This window comes from Onychostoma macrolepis, chromosome 19, assembly GCF_012432095.1.
Source record: "Onychostoma macrolepis isolate SWU-2019 chromosome 19, ASM1243209v1, whole genome shotgun sequence".
Taxonomy (NCBI): Eukaryota; Metazoa; Chordata; class Actinopteri; order Cypriniformes; family Cyprinidae; genus Onychostoma; species Onychostoma macrolepis.
The window spans coordinates 20,717,553-20,738,569 of NC_081173.1; the positions used below are offsets into that span (position 1 = coordinate 20,717,553).

The window sequence follows — 21,017 nt, forward strand, 5'->3', positions numbered from 1 at the left end:
TGATTTCAAGGAAAAAAAACCTCTGCCCTCTTATTCCCCTAGCTACAATCTAACCTGATTCCAGGTCTCAATCTGAACGCGTTGGGTATTTTTCCCGGTGCAGCGAGTGGAGGGATGTCACCCTCTGTGGTATCAGGACCTCCAGCTGGTGCTCAAGCTGGCTATCAATCATTTGGGGTAACAAAACTGGATAAAATTGTGTATTTGTGTGAGATGTTTGTGTTTGGTGTACACTTTTATATGAGTGGGGCACGCATTCATGTATGTAACGGCAAAATGTGAAGTGGGCGCCTACAGTCTGTGTGTGTGTGGGAGTGTGCATGTTAATGTGTGTGTTTCTCCCGTAGTGCAGCGTGTTTGGGGGTGAGGTGCCATTTTGGGCCTCTACGCTCTCCTCCAGCAGCAGCACAGCCTTTTCTGTAAGTTTTTTATTTGTTACCCACCATGCACTGCATGGCTTGGCTGCTCGCTACTGGATTGGCTGAAGGGACGAACGTCTGCTCCCAGATTAGTCGCTGCCCCAGGGGGTGTCGCTCAGCCTCCACAGCTAACAGAGATGCTGAAATGCTGCGGGTCTGATGTTTAACACGTAACGTGTATGGACGTAGACCTAAAGTGCTTTGTGTGTGTGTTGGTGATGGGTGGGAACGAACGTTGTCAAGTTTGCAGTTAGATGGTAAGGGCATGAATAACATGAGTTAGACTAACCCATCAACTAGGATGAAATGCACAGGTGTCTATATCGGCTAATTAGTGTTTGTATTTTGCCCATATTGCCCTAGAGACTTATGAGTTGTTCTCAAGTTGAATATTTGCTTAATTGTCATTGGTAGATTTATATAAATTAAAAACAAAATGACCCCCAAATAGCTGGTTGATATAAATGTGAAAAACATTTTTGAAAGTAACAATACAAGGGAAGACTAGTTAATCGTCTTTTCTGACCATTTACACTGACTTTTTTTTTTTTTTTTTTTTTGCTGCTATGCCTTTAAAAAAATTATAATTCATATGTAAATTGAGCAGCAGTGGTTTGATCTCAAATGTTTGATTTTGTTTTTTTGCTGCTGTGCCTTTTTAATAAATGCCTCTTTAGATATGACTTTAACAGTGTAAGGTCCACGAATTTGGTCCAAGGACAGTATCCAATCGTGGGTGAAGGTTTCCTGTGTGTTCGTTCTTTTCAGCGCGCAAAGATATTCAATCTAGGTTAACTTCAAATCTGACTCAATTTTTATTAACTAATCTGACTCCATTATATTATAACCTCGAATTCAGGTTGAAATGCAAATTGGTTTTGTCTCTAATTACTATTCTTCTGATATTTGATTATTCTAGTGACTCTTTATTTTATATTTACTCGTTCATTCATGTGCTCATGTCGCTAACAAGGATACAATGTATTCTACTAGAGTCAATAATTACGGAGTAAAACAGAATAAGATCAAATGTAACAATTTATTATCAGTCAGGTAAATATGCATTATGTCAATTACATAGCCAATTCAGAGATATCAATACAAAACATAGAATTCTCAAAGATAAATCTAAGATGCATACCTGACTTTTTAGAAATACATAGTGTGAAGTATAGAGACACACCACACTACGGGCTTCTGGCTACAGAATCGCCCCGATCCTTTTGCAACATTTCCTTAAGTACCCCAGACCAAGACCAACATCCCCCGAGATGGAGACAGGAGCTAACGATCGGAATTTGCATTGACCGAGTTAACACCTTTTGGGACAAAAGGTAATTTTGCATAGAAACCACTGGAAACTGACCCGCCCTCTACAGTATGCAAAATCTCTCTAAACTCTTAGGATCTGTATTACCTTTTAGTTTACTACTTGTAAGAATGAGCCCATTGTACCAGACGCCCTGAGACAATTCAAATAATACCTAACATGACTGTAAATATCACTTGCATTTATGTAGAACATTACAATCCATTACTGACCATTTTGAGCAGAGCAGAGTGGAGGGAAGGATGGGTGAGGGGAAGGAAGGGGATGAAAAGGAACTGATGCATATGTAAGAGGCGTTTTCCCGCATTTTCTCTCAGTGGGATGTGGAGACAGATGTCTGTATGTTAATACACCGTGTTGGTGTTGTCCATCTCAGAAGTTCCAAGTGTCTTAAGTTCTGTAATTCTTACAACAGTTTATTCAACAGCAGTTTATTTTATTATTATTATTTGCATTCAAATACCCACATCTTATGTTAAACCCATTCTGAATTTATATTCATAGGAAATGAATCCAGTTATAAATCAAATATCTATTATTCTTGTTAGTCTTTTTATGCATTTAGGAAAATAAAAATGACCATGTTGTGTGTGTATATACAAGTTGTAGAATTTATCACAAGACTTATGTATGTTTATTGAAAGAATTGATTTTATGATTTTTCTAATTCTTCATTGACTTTACGGTCCTGCTTTAAATGATAGGACATGTTTTTACTTGGTACATTAATGGACATTTTTGAAATTCTTTTAAATTAAATTATTAAATATAATTCTTAAAGTATAATTTATCTTTGCTTTTTAAAATATTGTATATAATTCATTGTAGTAAGACTTTTAAATCTTATTTTTGAGTTTGCATATGGATTTTCTTTTTTTCTTTTTTTTTTTTTTCTTTTTTTTTTTTGGTGCGTGTGCGCGTCACAGATAAGATCAGACTGAATTAGGCAATTTATTAAAAATATTCTACCAAAAGAATTAAAGCATCTCTCCTACATGTATTCTCACTATAACTGGGTGAGCAGATTTTCTGGTTGTTGAATAAGAAGGGTGTTTGTTTCCGGTTAACATCAGGATTGTGTGAGTGAGCTGTTTTTGCAGCGTACTTGGAATACTTGGAATGTGTTTTTTGTTTGGGATGAGCGAGTTATTAACCTGGCAATATTTCCAAGCCATGTGAATTCAAAAGATCAAGTCTTGATTCCTCATGTTGTAGCCTCTGTTGATGGTGAATAGTTGACTTGTTAAATTTTTTAATTTTGAGAGTAGTTAATTGACTGAGAGTGAATGTTTTCCCAGGATGTTGTTTGTCTGTTTTGTTGTATGTTCTCTGGATGTCTCCAAAAAAGCAGATTTATTTGGTGTTAAATGTGTAATCCTAACTCATGAGTGTATTTGTGTCAGCAGCCACAGGTGGAGTCGGAAACCGTGCACCTCTTCATTCCTGCTCTGGCAGTTGGTGCTATTATCGGCAAGCAGGGCCAGCACATTAAACAGCTCAGCCGCTTTGCTGGTGCGTCAATCAAAGTGAGTGATGGCAAGCATGACCTTTTATGACCCTGATACTGTTTGTTAAATGTATTAGTTATCATTTTTGTATTATCCTATGCTGTAGCGGTGTTAAAGTTTAAAGATCTGTCATTTATGTCGGGATAGATTGCGCCTGCTGATGGAATTGACACCAAGCAAAGAATGGTCATTATTACTGGACCACCAGAGGCACAGTTCAAGGTAAAAATGTTGTGACATTGTATGAATTGAGCCACTGTATGAATATTCACTCATTTGACTGTATATTCATGCATTGATTCTCAGTGCTGTTTTTCTTAGGCTCAGGGACGTATCTTTGGGAAGTTAAAAGAGGAGAACTTCTTTGGACCGAAGGAAGAGGTTAAATTAGAGGCTCACATAAAAGTGCCATCATTCGCCGCTGGCAGAGTCATTGGCAAGGGAGGCAAAACGGTAAATGGCCACTTTACATTTATAGCATCAATTTTTAGTGCTCATGTTTGCTTTACAGATGCGTTTATCCTCAGCGTTCATAGCTGCTCCTTGTTTCTCTTTAGGTGAATGAACTACAGAACTTGACCAGTGCAGAGGTGGTTGTCCCGCGGGACCAGACGCCTGATGAAAACGACCAAGTAGTAGTAAAAATCACAGGCCACTTCTATGCAAGCCAGGTGATTGAGCTTTTAGACACATTAGAGCTGCAGAAAAGGGCTAAATGTAGTCATTTTCTGATGTTAAAATACTTTCTCTGATCCCGGCTTGATGGTAAAAACGTGATGTTGACATGCCAAACTTTTGATGTGGAGTTCAAAATGAATCTAACTTAATACATGATCACTATTAAAATGAATAATGTTTAATGAAATATGTATTTTTGAAATACTGTATTTAAATGTATTTATGGTCAGACTTTATTTTAAGGTCAAATTCTCGGTATTAACAAACCATTAACTTCGACTTTTACCTCAAACTCCTAATTTGCTGCCTGTTATTAGTTAAGGTCGTTTTTAAGTTTACAGTGGGAAAAAAAATGATTTGATCCCCTGTTGATTTAGTACGTTTGCCCACTGACAAGGAAATTATCAGTCTATAATTTTAATGGTAGGTTTATTTGAACAGTGAGAGACCGAATAACAACAAAAAAAATCCATAAACTCATTTAAAAAGTTATAAATTGATTTGCATTTTAATGAGTGAAATAAGTATTTGACCCATTTGCAAAACATGACTTAGTACTTGGTTGCAAAACATTTGTTGGCAATCACAGAGGTCAGATGTTTCTTGTAGTTGGCCACCAGGTTTGCACACATCTCAGGAGGGATTTCCAAACTCGTAAAAGCTTTGTTCGTCTTTGGAACACAATTTAAGATATTTTGGATGAAAATATCTTAAATTGTATCAGTATATATACAGTCTTGTGACTGTCCCATTGACTGCCAAACAATTAACACTGTCAAGGCCCAGAAAAGTATGAAAGACATGGTCATAATGGTCCATCTGCCATCAGTGGTTCAACAGTTATGAAGCTACGAGAGTACTTTTTGTACGCAAGAAAAAACAAAAATAACGACTTTATTCAACAATGTAGAGCCATTTTGGAGAGCATCCGCTGGATGCAAACTGCGTACGCTGTTCTGTCAGCCGCACCTCACGGATACATCTACGTTTATTTACACTTTTGATTTGAACGCAGAGGAGACAAATTGTTGAATAGTCGTTATTTTTGTGTTTTTGCGTACAAAGTTTTCTCGTAGCTTCATAACGTTACGGTTGAACCACTGATGGCAGATGGAGTGTTCTGACAATGTCTTGCATACTTTTCTGGGCCTTGACAGTGTTAATTGTTTGGTAGTCAATGGGAGAGTCACAAGCCTCCCGGTTTTCATCCAAAATATCTTAAATTGTGTTCCGAAGACTGATTTGGAACGACATAGGGTGGGGGGGGTGTAAGTGATTTAATGACAATTTTAATTTTGGGGTGGAATAACCCTGTCAGCTTCCTCCACAGATTTTCTGTGGGATCAAGGTCTGGAGACTGGCGGCCACTCCAGAACCTTAATGTGCTGCTTCTTGAGCCACTCATTTGTTGCCTTGGCCGTGTGTTTTGGGTCATTGTCATGCTGGAATACCCATCCACGACCCATTTTCAATGCCCTGACTGGCTTCAATGCCCTGGTCTTGACGGTACATGGCCCCGTCCATTGTCCCTTTGATGCGGTGCAGTTGTCCTGTCCCCTTAGCAGAAAAACACCCCTGAAGCATAATGTGTCCACCTCCATGTTTGACGGTGGGGATGGTGTTCTTGGGGTCATAGGCAGCATTCCTCCTCCTTCAAACACGGCGAGTTGAGTTGATGGCAAAGAGCTGGATTTTGTCACCTTTTTCACCCCTGACGAGTTTGCACCCCTGATTCTGAGACGTGCTCTTAGGACTGCGCATGCGCACTGGCTGATCTAGCCTGAAAAATTAGCTTTTTACAACGCTATTTGAGCAAAAGAAACATTTATGACAGTTGTTGTCAGATTTCTTTGATTTCAAATATGAAATTTAATCGTAAACTTAGTGAACAGTTTTGGAAAATTTGATGTTTCCCATTCAAAGGGATAGGAGCTGCACTTGGATGCCCGAGAGGCGTTTCAAAGATGGCCGCCGAGTGACATGACTTGACTTGTCTTAAAGAGACTTTGGTAAGAGCGCTGCTAATTCAGTTTTAATGGGCATCTAGAATGACTGCCGATGAGGCATTAAGTGCATGGCACTGCGACCAACTTACCATTTTACAGAGTTTAATGTAGCAATGTAGTCGCTCAGTTTTTCAAGATCAGTTTTAATCGTGTAACTTAACAGATTTGAACAAAGAAATGAAGTGTTACTATGCACAGGCCGTATTGATTGCAAATACAAAAATAAGACGAGTAAAGAGAAAGCGGTACTTATTAAAATAATCCCCCTTTACTGAAATATATGAACACAGAAAACCTCTGTTAACAGGTTAATGTAACATTTCCCATTCTAATGACTAGTAAAATAATGGCAACTTACTCTGAACACGGCTCTTCTCGGATAGCTGCGAGCGCTGCGTCGTCTTGTTTGACAGGAGTCAGGGTTAAGGCGCAATACTGCCACCTGGACGTCAACCAGGTACTGGCGCTGGAGTATTTACATGTGGTGTTATCAATCCTGTTCATTTTAAATATTGCGGTTATCACCAATACCGGTATATCGTCACACACTAAATTAACACGATATCGATAATTGTTGCTTTGAATATCACGGTTATCAATATATCATCTGTATATCGCGACACCCGTACTTGAGATCGTTGACAAGATCCTCCCGTGTAGTTCTGGGCTGATTCCTCACCGTTCTCGTGATCATTGAAACTCCACGAGGTGAGATCTTGCATGGAGCCCCAGTCCGAGGGAGATTGACAGTTATTTTGTGTTTCTTCCATTTGTGAATAATCGCACCAACAGTTGTCAACTTCTCACCAAGCTGCTTGGCGATGGTCTTGTAGCCCATTCCAGCCTTGTGTAGGTCTGCAATCTTGTCCCTGACATTCTTGGACAGCTCTTTGGTCTTGGCCATGGTGGAGAGTTTGGAATCTGATTGATTGATTGCTTCTGTGGACAGGTGTCTTTTATACAGGTAACAAACTGAGATTAGGTGCACTCCCTTTAAGAGACTGATCCTAATCTCAGCTCCTTACCTGTATAAAAGACACCTGGGAGCTAGAAATCTTGCTGATTGATAAGGGATCAAATACTTATTTCACTCATTAAAATGCAAATCAATTTATAACTTTTTAAAAAAAATGTTTTTCTGGATTGTTTTTGTTATTCTGTCTCTCACTGTTCAAATAAACCTACCAATTAAAATTACAGATTGATCATTTCTTTGTCAGTGGGCAAACGTACAAAATCAGCAAGGGATCAAATACCCCACTGTAGGTATTGGAAAGGATTAGGGATGTAGAATATGATCATGCAGAATGTGCTTTATAAACACTAATAAACAGTCAATGTTAACAGGCATGCTAATAAGCAACTAATTAGTGAGAATTGATCCATATACCATATTTACGTTTCTGATTGGCCATTGCGTTCAAGAAATCAACAGATATGTCTGTGATTGGCTACATTATTCAAAACTGCAAAAACATGTTTCAAATAATATCTTTTGACGCTGCCCAGAGCGCAAAGACATACACACGGAGTAGTTTGCCAGAACTTCAACTGAGAGTGCTTTTGCATTCACTTGAGGGTATCTGGCACCCTCTAGCATCCACATAGAACCAGGGGCGTGTTTAGAGTTTTGGGGGCTCCTTCGGTATAAATTGTGTTCTTGGGGGTGGAGTGTCCCCCTCGGTAGAAATTGTGCCTGGGCTTGGCTAACCACCCAAATTGCAGTGGGGCTGATATCGAGGATTCCATGATTACTGATATAGCGGGGGGAATCTAAACCCCATGTTGCCCCTGGTAATAGTAATGTAATGTAATTAATTTTATTTATTTTTGGTGGGTTTTGTGTTATGATAGGACAGTTATTAGATAGGCAGCGACGTGGGAGAGAGGGGGGATGGGATTGGGAAACGTCCACGAGCCAGGACTCGAACTTTCACAACAGTGCTATATGTCGGCACGCTACCCACAAGGCCATTGGCGCTGATGTAATTTAATAATTTAAATGATGATTTAAAAATGTAGTAATTAATATTTAAATGAAGAATAATAATAATAATAATAATAGTTATAAATTAAGTTTATTCATACCCCCACAGCTTTGTCCAATTTATATAATCACTTAAAAAAATAAATTAGTTTCCATTTATTGCTCAAGTATTTTGATGGTTTTAAGTTATTTTGCTGGGAGTAATTATTTATTTATTTTTTTTCCCCGCTTTCTTTTTTCATTTGTACCAGCTGGCCCAGAGGAAGATCCAGGAGATTATCTCTCAGGTGAGGCGGCAGCAGCAGCCCAAGGCCTCGGCCACAGGTCCACCAGTCGCCCGGAGGAAATAGAGCCACTGCGTCTTCTCGGAGACTGAAAGGACACAGGACGCGTCCATCTCAGGGGTCAGGGAATGTCCTTACAACCCCGCCCACTTCTACACCCATTCCTCCTGAAGTTTCAGTGAGATTTGTACACCTGCACTTCCCCGCACCACAATCCCCCCTCTTTCAAACAAATCGTAAGAAAGTCAGCCACCCAGTCCTTGCCTTAATACGGTAACTGCACAGACCTTAATTGACAGATGTTGAACTTTGTTTTGGTTATGAGTTTATTGGGAAATGCAGCATTTGAGTATAAAAGGCTTTTCAAGCCTGTTTTTGGGGTAAGGAATGGGTGACACAGGGTGGGGTTTAAGGTCTTTGGCTTGAGATGGAAAAAGGATTGTTGATGGAAGTACGCTGTCCTGGGATCTATAGTGGCATTTTATAAATTCTGATGCATTTTATAGATGAATAGATATATACACATATATAAAATTATGAAAGAAGGTGGAGCAACACTGCCACTTATGACTGAGGGAAGTGTTGATTGGTGTTGGCCAGGAAACCAAGTTAATATGCATTTTACTGATCTACCTCAGGCTAGAGTACCTCAGAAAAAAAGAAAATGATATATTAAAAAAAATGTTCTGTTCTTTTTTTTTTATTTTGCTTTGTGGTATTTTGTATACTTTATAAAGCTAATAGTTCTTGAACATTTTTATTTTTTTAAGAAAATGTAAAATTTAGTCTGTAGTTAACGGATGATGCTCGAATTCCGCCTTGCTCCTTTTGCCGCGCGCGATGAATAACTAACTGTATAAATACACGTTTGCGTGCGTCGCACAGGTAAAAGAGCAGAGTTTGGGCTTCTGTGTTAGCTACAGATAGGAGAAAGAAAAGAAAAGCGCCTCAGTGTCGCTGAGGAGCCACCACCCTCTGAACACCGTCAAGGTAATGAGAAATAACGCCACCCCTACATACCGCAGCAATGCCATGCTAATATGCTAATAACTCTTTCGGCGGTAGCAGACGTTTCACCCGCATTTCATTACACTTCAGTTAGGGTTGGATGCAAGCAATAGAGGTCAGGGATAAGCAAGGTCCTGCTGTAACCTCTTTGACACCCCCTCATCCTCGGCGCGACTAGTTGTCTATCAAATTAATATAACGACCAGCCCGATTGAGGTTGTTTTTCTTTTCCCGTGCTCATCTTTTTTTTTTTTTTTTTTTCTTCTCCCTTTCCTTTTCCAAATAACGCGCTCCGTTTGGTCTTGGGACGGGCTTTTTTTTAATTTTTTTTTTTGTTTGTTTTTGTTTTTTCGCATCAAACTGGGCTTTACATGCCGAAGATTTTCAGTGTTTAACGTCAGTCAATGCATGTCAGGGGTTCGGGGAGTTACACTGTTCTGATGCTTTTGCGTTGATAGCTATAGGTTACAATAGTAAAGGGCGCTTCTCTAGGCTAACAAGCAGTAACGGTAGAGATGGACGCGCAAACGGTTTCATTTATATCTTTCGTTTATCATTCAAAGTGAAAAAAGCAAAAAAATATATATATATAAAAAATGAACTTTAGCAAAGAAAAAACGTTTAGTAAAGAATCTGAGAAACCAATATTCCTTTTGTTTTCATGCAGAATGTAAATATGATTTGATTGTGGTAAAAGAGTGCATCCATGCTTCCACACTAGTAAGGCCATTGTCTACCTCAGCTGAGGAAAGGGTGGGCTCCGTCTCACCTGAGACCTCCAGCGCGCGCAGCGATACCTCAAGTCCCTCGCGAACACTTCCGCACTGGGTATGCGCGTGGCGCCGAGCGCTGACCAGAGGGGCACAAGTGATCGTTTTGTTTTTCTTTCCACCCTTCTCTTACACCGTTTTTGATCTACCTCTTATTAGAAAAGTATTTAAATTAGAGGCATATTGCTATGTGTTAGAATCTATAGGGTCTTGTTCCATCTGCCCCTTTCCTCACAGAAAAAAAATATATCATTAAAAAAAAAAAAATCATGTATGGCTAGACTTTAAAGATGAGTGAGAAAATGATTTCGTTTTTGCCTGCAATTTATTCTCTGCTAACTGATTTGAAACCTCACCTTATTGCTTTTTTCTTCTGCTTCTTGGTTTGGTGGTGTGGCTTCCTTGTATTGGGCTTTATTTCTTGCATAAGTATTGTATTAAAAGTCAAAGTGTTTATTTGGGATCTGATTAATGATGGCTATAGAAGAGTTTTTCAAGGGCCTGCTTCATTTCTTGCTTATGGAATATGAACAATGAAGTCTTTTTTTACTTTTGTCATGTCTTATGGATGCTACAGGTTTTTTTTTTTTTTTTGTGGAACTTTTTTTTTTTTTTTTTTTGACGGGGATCTGATCCAATTTCATTTCATGGCTGTGTTGTGTGGTGAGTCATGTTTCAGTGGGAATGTGATGTGGAAATCCGGGAGCTAGAATAGTTCCGGGGGAAAAAGTGGTCCGATTTCAGCATGATGAGCAACATCCCCTCCGACCGTGCTTGTGTGCCCTCACACACCTCCACTTGTCAAATGCCTCTGATACAAAGAAAATAATTAAAAGTCAAGTTGGCTCCTAGCACCCATTGTTTGTAATTCCTTGGCTGTTCTTTGTGTCCATATTTGTCGAATGTTTTTACAGTTTCGTGTGTGTATTTGGGAGCATTTGATTTGTGAACTGGAAGGTCGTTCCCTCCCTCCCGTCCCCAAATATTAGTTTCATTTCAGTTCCAATACAGTGACCCCTACACTCTTAAAAATAAAGGTGGTTCACGATGCCATAGAAGAACCTTTTTGTCTAAATGGTTCCATAAGAACCTTTAACATCTGAAGAGCCTTTGTTTCACAAAAGGTTCTTTGTGGATAAAGAAGGTTCTTCAGATTATAAAAAGGTAAGAAAGAGATGGTTCTTTAAAGAACCTTTGACTGAATGGTTCTTTATGGAACCAAAGATGGTTCTTCTATGGCATCGCTGTGAAGAACTTTTTAAGCACCTTTATTCTTAAGGGTGTATACTCTTAAAAACAATAAAGCATCTTTACTGCCATCTACAGTTTGAAGAATCTTTCACATCCATTGAAACTTTTCACTGTTCAAAATATAGTTTAGTGGAAAACACAGCATTGCCAAAAAAAAAAAAAAGTCTTTTGGAATGTTTTAGGAGTGTATAAAGATTGATAAATATTTTAAATTGGCCACCAGTGTGGCAGAGGTTGTGTAGATCATTAGCAAACAGTGGTTTAGAAATTTTATTAGAATATTTGTGTATATATGGCACTTACAGAAGTGAACAAGTTTTTAAATCAGATAATTCCCAAGAGTACTCAATGTAAATTATTATTATTTTTTTTTTTTTTTTTTTAAACATCAGCGTACCTGCATGTATATGTGATCAGTAACACAAATTTCCCATGTTGTTTAAATTCATGCTTTATAAAAAGAAATGGTTAAGTGAATTCTTATAGCTTAATTACCATCAAACTGAGGCCTTTCTCAAAAAAGTGCACCAATTTTAGTCCCCAGACATTGATATCTCTTAACTATGGTCAAAATCAAATATAACTTCTCAGAACATTATAAACCATCCAACTTCTGTCACCTTTCTCATCCTGTCTGCAAACTAAGGAACATGTCAAATCAATTGAGACAAAGTGTCACTCGAAAAATGTTTTATTGTTAGTTATTTTCACCTTTAAATACCATATTTTAGTGATTTTGGTTTGGGAAAAGCAAACTGATTTCTCGTGCATTGGACTGTGATTTGGTTAGTATTAGTTTTAGTCATTTTAGATGAAAACACCTGTAGATCTGGCATATCTGATCTCTTTCATTAAAAATCTTTAAAGCTTGCAAGTGATATAACTGAAATGCTATGTTTACTTATTCTAGTCAAACTGATACCAGTGTAGTCCAATTTTGCTGAAAGCAAGCACCTATGAGATCTCTTGTTATTCTCTTAGATAACCTACAGCCAAATCAGATACAAATACTCATGTATCAAATAAATAGCAACTTTGCTGCAACAACTCAGATCAGTCTATAGTGGCCTCTCGATCAATAAACGGCTTCTCTCCTCGTCAGCAGAGAACAGAGTTGCTCTTAGTTTGCTTAAACTCCAGCTACCAGCATTTCTCTCAGCATCATCCAACATAGAGCGTCTCACCGGACGATACACCTTATATCGCCTAAAAGGAATTAAAAAAAAAAAAAAAAAAAAATTAGGATGCATACTGTTATGTTTTCAAACTATCAGTTTGGTTAGTGGTACTCACTTGTAAACCATGACAGCAATGAATGCAAAGATGGAAATAAGCACAGCGCTGGAAGACAGAACCACCTCAGCTACATGGGAGGATTTAGGAGAGCCTAAGAAAAAAAAAAAGTTACAGTTACAGTGTTTATAATTATATGAATATTAAATGCAAGTCTGAGCATTTATAAATTCATAAATTTTTGTAATATTTGTGGGGATAAAAAATTAGGCACTATTCTTTTGTATAGTGTTGCTATTAACTGATACTATTCATTTTTTGTCTTAATTGAAATAAAGCTGAATGAAATAAAATATTAGATGACAAATTCAAATTATAAATGTTGTCTTGGCGACCAACTGAAACGTTTAAAGTACTAAAATTACTAAAACTGAAAAAACCTAAATAGAAATGTTTTTTAGAAAAATTAATAAAATGACCCAAGCACATAAAATTTACAAAAACATTACAAATTAAAGCAAATTATAAAAATACAAGCCAATTCAAAATATTAAAAAATACTGAAAAGGCTTAAATAAAATAACAATTAGATGTAAAACAAACTTAAAACAATGTTTTAAAAAATACTGAAATTAAAAAAGCTAAATAGAAATGTTTAAAAAAACAAACTAAAAAATGACAATCACAAAACGTACTAAAACTAACTAAAATTAACTAAATAAAAAAGGCAGTTTAAAATATTAATAAATGCTATAATAGCATATTAAAAAACACTACAATAAAGCTAATATAAAATAACAGAACTTAAGAGTTCAAAATGTATTCAAAATACTAAAACATAACAGAAATGTTAGAAAAAATAAAGATTACAAAAGCACATAAAATGACTAAAACACTAAAAATTACAATTAAAATGAAAGCAAATTATAAAAAAAAAAAATCTAATTTAAAACATGAATAAATTCTATAATATCTAAATAAATACTAAATAGTATCTAAATACTAAAATAACACTGTGTAAAGGTGCTTTCGAACAATCTTTTAAAATGATTAAATGGAAAATAAATATACAGACAAAATTGACTACAATTCTCAAAACTGACTAATGTTAGGGCTGTTTCCAATTGTAACTGAGGTGGTGGTGGCAAGAGCCAAGCCTCCAGGCAGACCCAACGTGATGTTAACACAGTAATTGCCCGGCGTTTGAAAAATGCGTGTCAAGCTGATCTTGCATCCTTCGCCGTAAGGGGCCACGTCCTCGCACACGATATTCTTGACCTCCCGACAGGCGGAGTTGGCCACTATGGTGCAGGCCACCGAGGGAACACTGAGAAAAGGAGAGATGCTCGGTTAAATTTAATGTATGTGTGTGATCCAGCGGTCATCTGTTGTAAATGTGACTGAATGTTTTTGACGTATATGACGGTGACATGCTGTGAAATGTCTCAGCTGCAGGGCTTCAAACGCTCACTGCACATCAGAATCATCTACATCTTATAAATGCTCGTCACTTTCTGGCTTGTCATGTGACGCACATGATCTCCTGTCTTGAATCACATGATCACATGTCTCCTGCATGAATCTTACCTGCCTGAGCAAGTCACCATGAAGTTTACAGATGTGTTGGTGACTTTGTCAGCCGACACCTTTAAAATCTGATTGGCTGGCAGGTTCTGCAGAGCTAGAGGGGGTTCTGTAGAAACGGACATAAAATTAGATTTTATAATTTATTTTAAAATTATAATTTAATTACTTTTTTTTTTTTTTATGTAATAATTAAAAGCTTTTGTATACTGGAGTACAATACAAAGTGCAAAGTGTTATTTTAGTATAATTTATTAACTGTTACAGTTTTTGTTTATTTTTATATTTTAATTTTAGTTAAAATTTCAGTAATTATTATTTTTTTATTTTATTAGCTCTTTGTTTTTTTAGAAGATGCGTGTGTATATATATATATTAGTTTTTGTTTATTTTAGTACTTAAAACAAAACTACTTTTTTGTATTTAGTTTTACTTCAGTATTAATTTAAGGTTTTAATTTTATATGGAATATAAACTTCATCTCACAATTCAGACTTTTTTCACAATTCTGACTGTTTTTTGTTTTTCATAAATGCAGGATTCTGGCTTTTTTTCTTGAAATTCAAAGTTTACATCTCACAATTCTGAGGGTTTTTTTTCCCTCAGAAGTGTGGTTTGGTCTCACAAGTGTTCTTTCAATTTTCTTTTTTTGTTGTTTCCACCACAGAATAAAACAAAAAAGGTATTGAATTTGTATCTCACAATTCCAACTTTTTTTCTTGCAATTCATGAGTTTATCTTTCACACTTCTGACTTTTCTTTGAATTGTGAGTTGTGAATTTTGAGATTAAAGTCCAAATTATGAGTTAAAGCTTCCATAAGTTTACAATAACCCTGATATATAACAAAATCTTGCTTTTAAAAAAAAAGATTGGTCCGACAATCTTCTTACCAATGATGATGATCTCGCCTTCAAAGGAGCCATACGTATGGCGGAAACAGTCTGACTCCTTAAAGTGTGTGTGTTTGATCATCGGGGGTGAGGTGGGCTGCTTATAGGTGGAACTGGTCTCAGGCACAGCGGTTGCTGTAATAGACGTCACCTCTGAATCGGTTTGGAATGGTTCGGTTGTTGGGACAGCAGTTGTTGGGACTCGAGGTGTTGTAGTTGGTGAAGGATTGGTGACGATAGGAGCTGGAGCAGGGATTTAAAAAAGTGTTGAAAATATAAAATGCATTGTAGAAATGTTCTATAAGTGTTCTATTAGATATAATTATGTTTTTTTTTCTTGCTGTAAACACAACTAGTCTCACCCTTGGTTGTCTCCATTTTGCTAGTGAATGCGTGAGTGCCAGGCGGTAGCGTAGGCATCGCTGCAACACATGAAAGTGATTGAATTCTTTTATAGAAAGACTGTTGGCTGGCTTTTAACATGACAGCAGTTTTAAGCATAAGTTCGCTTTACTCCATCCACGAGATAAATGGACACATTTTGTCCTGATGGATAATAATGAATATGATGTGTCTGGCTTGGATAATAGGATATCTGTTGTCTGGGAGAGTAAAGTGCCTGTGTTTATGAGATTACCCGTGGTATGAGCTTGTGTAAAGTGCATTGGTGTTGGAGTCGGTGGCGGGCAGGGCACACGGAATGATGCCTCCACGAGGAGCTTGACTGTCACATTTCCAAGAGTGTTGTATGCATGGGTTGCCACATTGCTGTGCGTGACCAACTGGTTGCCATCCCGAAAGTCCCAAATGAAGTCCACTGCATCAGCTGTCTTCAGATAGCTGCTTGGGTCGTGGATCTGGACGTTGAAAATCACATCTGACCCTTTGACAAAGACGTTTTTGTCAGTTATGCTGGCTGGATGCTTCTGGGAAATGTTCACGGAGAGTGGAATCTTATCTGGATGAAGAAAAAATGTTAAAATTGATCAATAAATATAGAAGGGGTATATATATATATATATATATAAGATTAATGTATGACTTAAGCAAAGGAAATTAATGAATACATCCAATAATCTGTTTAACCGCACCGAAAGGTGAGAAGACAGGTGGAAAATATATTTCGAATCTACTCTTCAGAGTACTAGCTTTCTTTTGTTGTGTGTGTGTGTGTGTGTGTGTACACTTTTCATAGCACTTGCATATTATTGCTCTTTTGTTAGTTTTGATTGCTTCTATTGTCCTCATTTGTAAGTCGCATGCATACATACATACATACATACATACATAGTATCACCAGTCAAACATTTGGAATAATATGGATAATTTTTTTTTTTGTTTGTTTTTGAGGGAAACGTATCTAATGCTCACCAATTTATTCAATGACTGTAATGTTGTGAAATTATTACAATTTTAAATAAATTCTCTACTGGAATATATTTAAAAATGTAATGTATATTTGTGTCATGGCAAAACAGAATTTTCAGCTTTTTTAATGTTTACATTTTTTTTGCTAACAGTTTTTGCTGCTTTGTATTCTTTGTGGAAACAGTGATGCTTTCTTTTCAAGACTCTTTGATGAATAGAAAGTTCAATTAACATAATGGATTTGAAATATAATTTATTTGTAGCATTATAAATGTCTTTACTGTCTCTTTTAATCAATTTAATGCATCCTTCCTGAATAAAAGTATTCATTTCTTTTTTTTTTAAATCTCTTAAAATGATAGCGTATCATGGTTTCCACAAAAATATTAAAAAGCAAAACTGTTTCCAATAATAATAAATGTTTTTCATTTCAGCATATTAGAAAGGTTTCTGAAGGATCGCATGACACTGAAGACTGGTGATTGCTGCTGAAAATTGAATTATATAATAAAATAATAAATTGATTCACTAATATTGATATATAAAATATATACATAAATTACTGATTAATTATATAATTATTTTAAAATAAAAATTGTGTATATAAAATATCGTAGTATGGTTTTGATCCTGCACAATAAATATGATTAAAACAAGACAGAAGTAACTAGCAGACCTGTTATGAAGAATACGGTACTGTCCACAGAGAGTGGGCTGTACTTCCTGCGCTCACGTTTACGGTACACCATCACCTCTATCACACCAGCTCCGAACGTCATGTTAGTGGTGTTCAGGGTCAGATGGGAGGAGGAGCCATCACATGTCTCAAAATACTGGCCTATGAGGGAAGCCACAGGATGATGGTCCATTAGTGTGCTTACACTATGTCGAGTGAATTATTAAAACACTGATATGATTCAGGTCAGTGAATGACTGACACTCACCCATGGTGTGCCACACATACACATAACCTCTACGTCTCCAGTCATTGCTCTGAGGAAAAGGCTTTCCATCAGGGAAAACATTGCACCTCTTCAGATCTGTACACTTTCCAAAGCCATAGTCATCCAACCAGGATGTCCAATTAAACACGTATCCTGAACGCACCTGTCCATTAGCTGAAAAATCAGTGTTAAAGAAGGTGTTAGACGCATTGAAAAATGCTTTTCGTTCTTATTTGGGAATATAAATGCAACTTTTTAAAATACAGGTAATTTCTTTCCTTGCATTTGTGCATTGTTCAGAGATTATAGGAGTATGAAGCACCTGAGGCCTCCATCATACCGTCGTCACAGTGCTCGTCATACACCAGGTTGCCGCTGCTGTCCTCCTTCTGGCATGGTGGAAACTCCAGAGCTGCAGTGAACGAGATGCACGAGCCGTTCATTGCTGGACTGTCGCTCGTGAGGCGCACCCTCGGTGGTTTATCTGTGATGTTCATGAGAGAGCATCGCACGATTAGTGTGTATTAATATATATTGATATAATGGAGAAAATAAAATCAATCCCTCTTGGTAACACGAAACAGGGAACATTTAACAACGTAAGAAGGAACATAAGGTTTCAAACTGTTTATTTCATTTTTTCCCCAAAAAAATATTTGAAGCTCTGAAATATTTACACAAACTCAAATAGAGGGCTTACACAATTTTAATATTATAAAATAAAAAAAATGAAATATTCAAGCCTTTTTTCCCAGAAATCCTCAAATCAATATGTTTCAAACAAAACATGTTGGCTTTAAAATAGTTTAAATTGGTAGTCTTTTTTTCCCTCCTGTGGCCTTAGTATGAATCTCCATCTTGTCAAACTTTTGTAATATCACTTTAACCAGGAGGTGACATCATTTTGGTGGGAAAACAGAAGCATAAATAACTAAGGGCTTGTCTAAATATCTACACTGCTGTCTTGGCCACTTGAGATTGGTAGTTCAAGGCTAAGCATATACTGAAAAAAGTATTCATTGAATTTACTCAATTTTTTTAAGGTAAGTGGTTGCACTGTAAAAAGTGATAAGTTGACTTAATATTAAGGCAACGGTTTCCTCAATTTTTTTAAGTAAAGTAAACAATAATTTAAAAAAAGTTGAACTTTCACTTAACTTATTTTAAATTATCATTATATTTAATTATCACTTATTTTTTATTTAATTATCATGTGCAATCAATTTATTTTAGCTACATTTAAATAAACAAATTTAGTTGACTAATTATCAACATTTTTTAAAATTAAATGTAGCTAAAATAAATTGTTTGCGACCACTATCTTAATTATTGTTTTTTTTTTTTTCAGTGTATCATGAATAATGTTCTGGAAATAAATTGAGGCTTTTTGCCGAGATCTCGTGAGAGGTTAAATATTAATAATAATTAGATATTACATATAATTTGGTAGTAAAACAAAGTGTTACACGTTTTATTGATGCAAAGATGAGTATGTTTATTTTGTACGTTTGCAACTGCTTTTTATCAATTAATTAGAGGCACCACTTTTTATTTAATTGTGTCATCTCTTGTATTTTAATTGTATTTTAAAATCCAAAATACTGTAAATCAAAATAAAGCTCTGTGAACACTTGCATTTTTACTACACCAAGTATGTCCCATCGGGTAATGATGAGTTCTACACATAATTGTGGTCTTTATGCTCACTTGAACACTTGGGGCAAATACAGGAAATGCGTCATTTAAGTAGCCTATACAAGTAGTCAAGTGCAAAGATCGGTATTTGGACAAGCCCTATCGGCAACTGATGAATTAATGAGAGGTATTAATTGGTTTGTGTCGCTCTAAAACGTTCCATGATGTTTGAGAAAACTATAGAAGTTATTTTTGAAAAAAAATATCTTGCTATTGTGTAAATTAATACATTTTGAGAGCCCGAGTTTGCATGGTTTACACTTTTATAAAAACTAATTTCCTAGTCATTTTGTTATTTTGTGTAAGTTGCGTAAATCAAACTTTACTGCATAGCAGGAATCTCTTACCATGTCTGCGATTCAGCTGCTGTTTGAAGGGGGGATACAGAGATTCGTCCCAAGGGTTCGTGTCCGGTTCCCATCCAGGGATTGGGAATGGAACAGGGAGTTTGTGTTTGTGAGGGAACATATCACCGTAAGCTGCACGAATGACAGGGAACAAAACAAACAACAACAAAAAAACATTGTGAAAGACGTCTGAAACTGACAGATAAATGCACAAGGATTAGTCATTTTAAATTTCGTAAAATATAACAGGTAAAGCTGGGCTTGTTACTTTCTGCAGGGATAGCCTACATAAGAAACAGGCATAAACCTAAAAAAAAAAAAATCAACCCACTCAGAAATATTCACTGCAGGAGCGAAAACTGTGACAACTAGCCCCATGAAGAGCTCATGAAATGTGCTTAATTTACGCACTTACATATTTTAGTTTATTTTCAGAATCAGAATGAGCTTTATGTATGTTTACACATACGAGGAATTTGTTGACAGCGACAGAACAAAAACACAGATAATAAAAAGAAGAATTAATAATAGAACAAGTAAATAAGGAATAACAATATACAAATTGACAATTGTGCAGGTATATTACAATAGACAGTTTTGTATGTACAGGTATATTTTGCATTATATGCTTATGAAAAAAAAGGGGATTTGTTTTCACCCCCCGAACTAAGATACTGAAAAATAGTCTAAAATTGGAGACTGTAACATATTCTTACAATCTGGTGATGAACGAAAGTATTTTCACAAGACTCTCTTGGCTACTCTCACGTAACGCGGATTGCCTAATTAGTTTCATGAGACTGCAGCGCGCGGAAGAAAACAGCTTAGTCCAACACAATGTAAAAACATTTCAAGTTAGCCTATGTATATTTGTTTTATTAGCCTACTATATCTCGTCTATCTCGACTTTTTATGAATTTGGAAGTCTGTAACAATTTTATAGCTCAGCTTACTCTATAAAATAGTTTATAAATGGCTTAGGCTATATATAAAAATATACATAACAGTCGCTTGTGCAACAACGTCAAAATGTTATTATTAAAAAAATATGTAGCAATTATAATTATAAAGTTCGTTCATTCAGTTCGTACTTACTTTTTTTGCTGTTCGTTACAGGAACGAACAATGCCCAGGCCAGCACAAGTAACATTTCCAAATGCATCGTGTCGATTTGTTGGATGAGAATGAAGGTATAATTTATCCAATGGCTTTTCCCTATATGACAGTCCAGCTGCTAAATCTCAGACCCCTCAACTCTCTTCTGCTCTCTCACCCATCTCCCAGTCACCCGCACGAGCTCTAATTTAATACAGCAAACATGTGACGTTTCTGTAACAAGACTCATCTGATTCTTAATTAGCATCTATGGGCGCGAGCTGGAAGGAGGGCTCGGAGTCTCATGTTGTTACTTTTCCCTTGTATTTCGAAACAGGCAATTTCAAAACCATCTTATTTATCTCTGATTGTGAGCTTTTTATGTATTGTCTAAACAACACTAGCCTCATTTTATTCCCCTATGAGATATCCTTGATCTGTCTCAGAGTCCTTTTTGAGAAAAGTGATTTATTTTTGTTGGATGCAGGGTCAAGAATGTCCGTGATGATTATTAAAAGTGTACTCTTTGTATTGTTCATTTCATGCATTTTTGAGAAACATTTATACCATTGTCCTTAAAGTTTCTGACAATTGATACACTTGAATGTACAACTGAAT

General features: G+C 36.5%; 2 protein-coding genes across 6 annotated transcripts in view; one reads left to right on the forward strand and one right to left on the reverse strand.

Moving 5' to 3' along the window:
* The window catches only part of igf2bp3 (insulin-like growth factor 2 mRNA binding protein 3), a 34,357-nt gene extending 23,508 nt beyond the window's left edge, over positions 1–10,849 (forward strand). The window contains exons 10-16 of one of the 4 annotated variants that reach the window (XM_058753030.1): positions 43–177; positions 348–419; positions 3,153–3,275; positions 3,405–3,479; positions 3,579–3,710; positions 3,815–3,928; positions 8,180–10,849. In XM_058753030.1, the coding sequence (XP_058609013.1) occupies positions 43–177; positions 348–419; positions 3,153–3,275; positions 3,405–3,479; positions 3,579–3,710; positions 3,815–3,928; positions 8,180–8,278 (750 nt within the window). In that variant the 3' untranslated portion in view covers positions 8,279–10,849. The remainder of the gene's footprint in view (positions 1–42; positions 178–347; positions 420–3,152; positions 3,276–3,404; positions 3,480–3,578; positions 3,711–3,814; positions 3,929–8,179) is intronic. The other 3 variants (XM_058753031.1, XM_058753032.1, XM_058753033.1) reach the window with 3 other exon arrangements.
* Positions 10,850–11,406: 557 nt separating this feature from the next.
* On the reverse strand, positions 11,407–20,979 carry gpnmb (glycoprotein (transmembrane) nmb). Of its 2 annotated transcripts, none has more exons than XM_058753028.1 (12): positions 20,400–20,979; positions 19,305–19,436; positions 17,585–17,746; positions 17,263–17,436; positions 16,995–17,156; positions 15,588–15,908; positions 15,313–15,372; positions 14,951–15,193; positions 14,062–14,167; positions 13,578–13,801; positions 12,535–12,628; positions 11,407–12,447 (listed from the first exon to the last, which is right to left on the reverse strand). In XM_058753028.1, exons 1-12 carry the CDS (start codon positions 20,464–20,466, stop codon positions 12,300–12,302), a joined length of 1,893 nt encoding a protein of 630 aa, XP_058609011.1. In that variant the 5' UTR covers positions 20,467–20,979; the 3' UTR covers positions 11,407–12,299. The 2 variants fall into 2 exon arrangements, with proteins under 2 accessions (XP_058609011.1, XP_058609012.1); XM_058753029.1 differs by having other exon boundaries at positions 11,411–12,447; positions 17,603–17,746; positions 20,400–20,978.
* Between the last annotated feature and the right edge of the window lie 38 nt (positions 20,980–21,017).

What these genes read in the sequence shown, in the direction of transcription:
- gpnmb (XM_058753028.1), bottom strand. Translation starts at nt 20,466, where the DNA reads ATGCATTTGGAAATGTTACTTGTGCTGGCCTGGGCATTGTTCGTTCCT. An exon ending in TGTAACGAACAGCAAAAAAA is followed by an intron (nt 19,437 to 20,399) that starts GTAAGTACGAAC and finishes TCATTCGTGCAG; the next exon opens with CTTACGGTGATATGTTCCCT. An exon ending in GCAGCTGAATCGCAGACATG is followed by an intron (nt 17,747 to 19,304) that starts GTAAGAGATTCC and finishes TGAACATCACAG; the next exon opens with ATAAACCACCGAGGGTGCGC.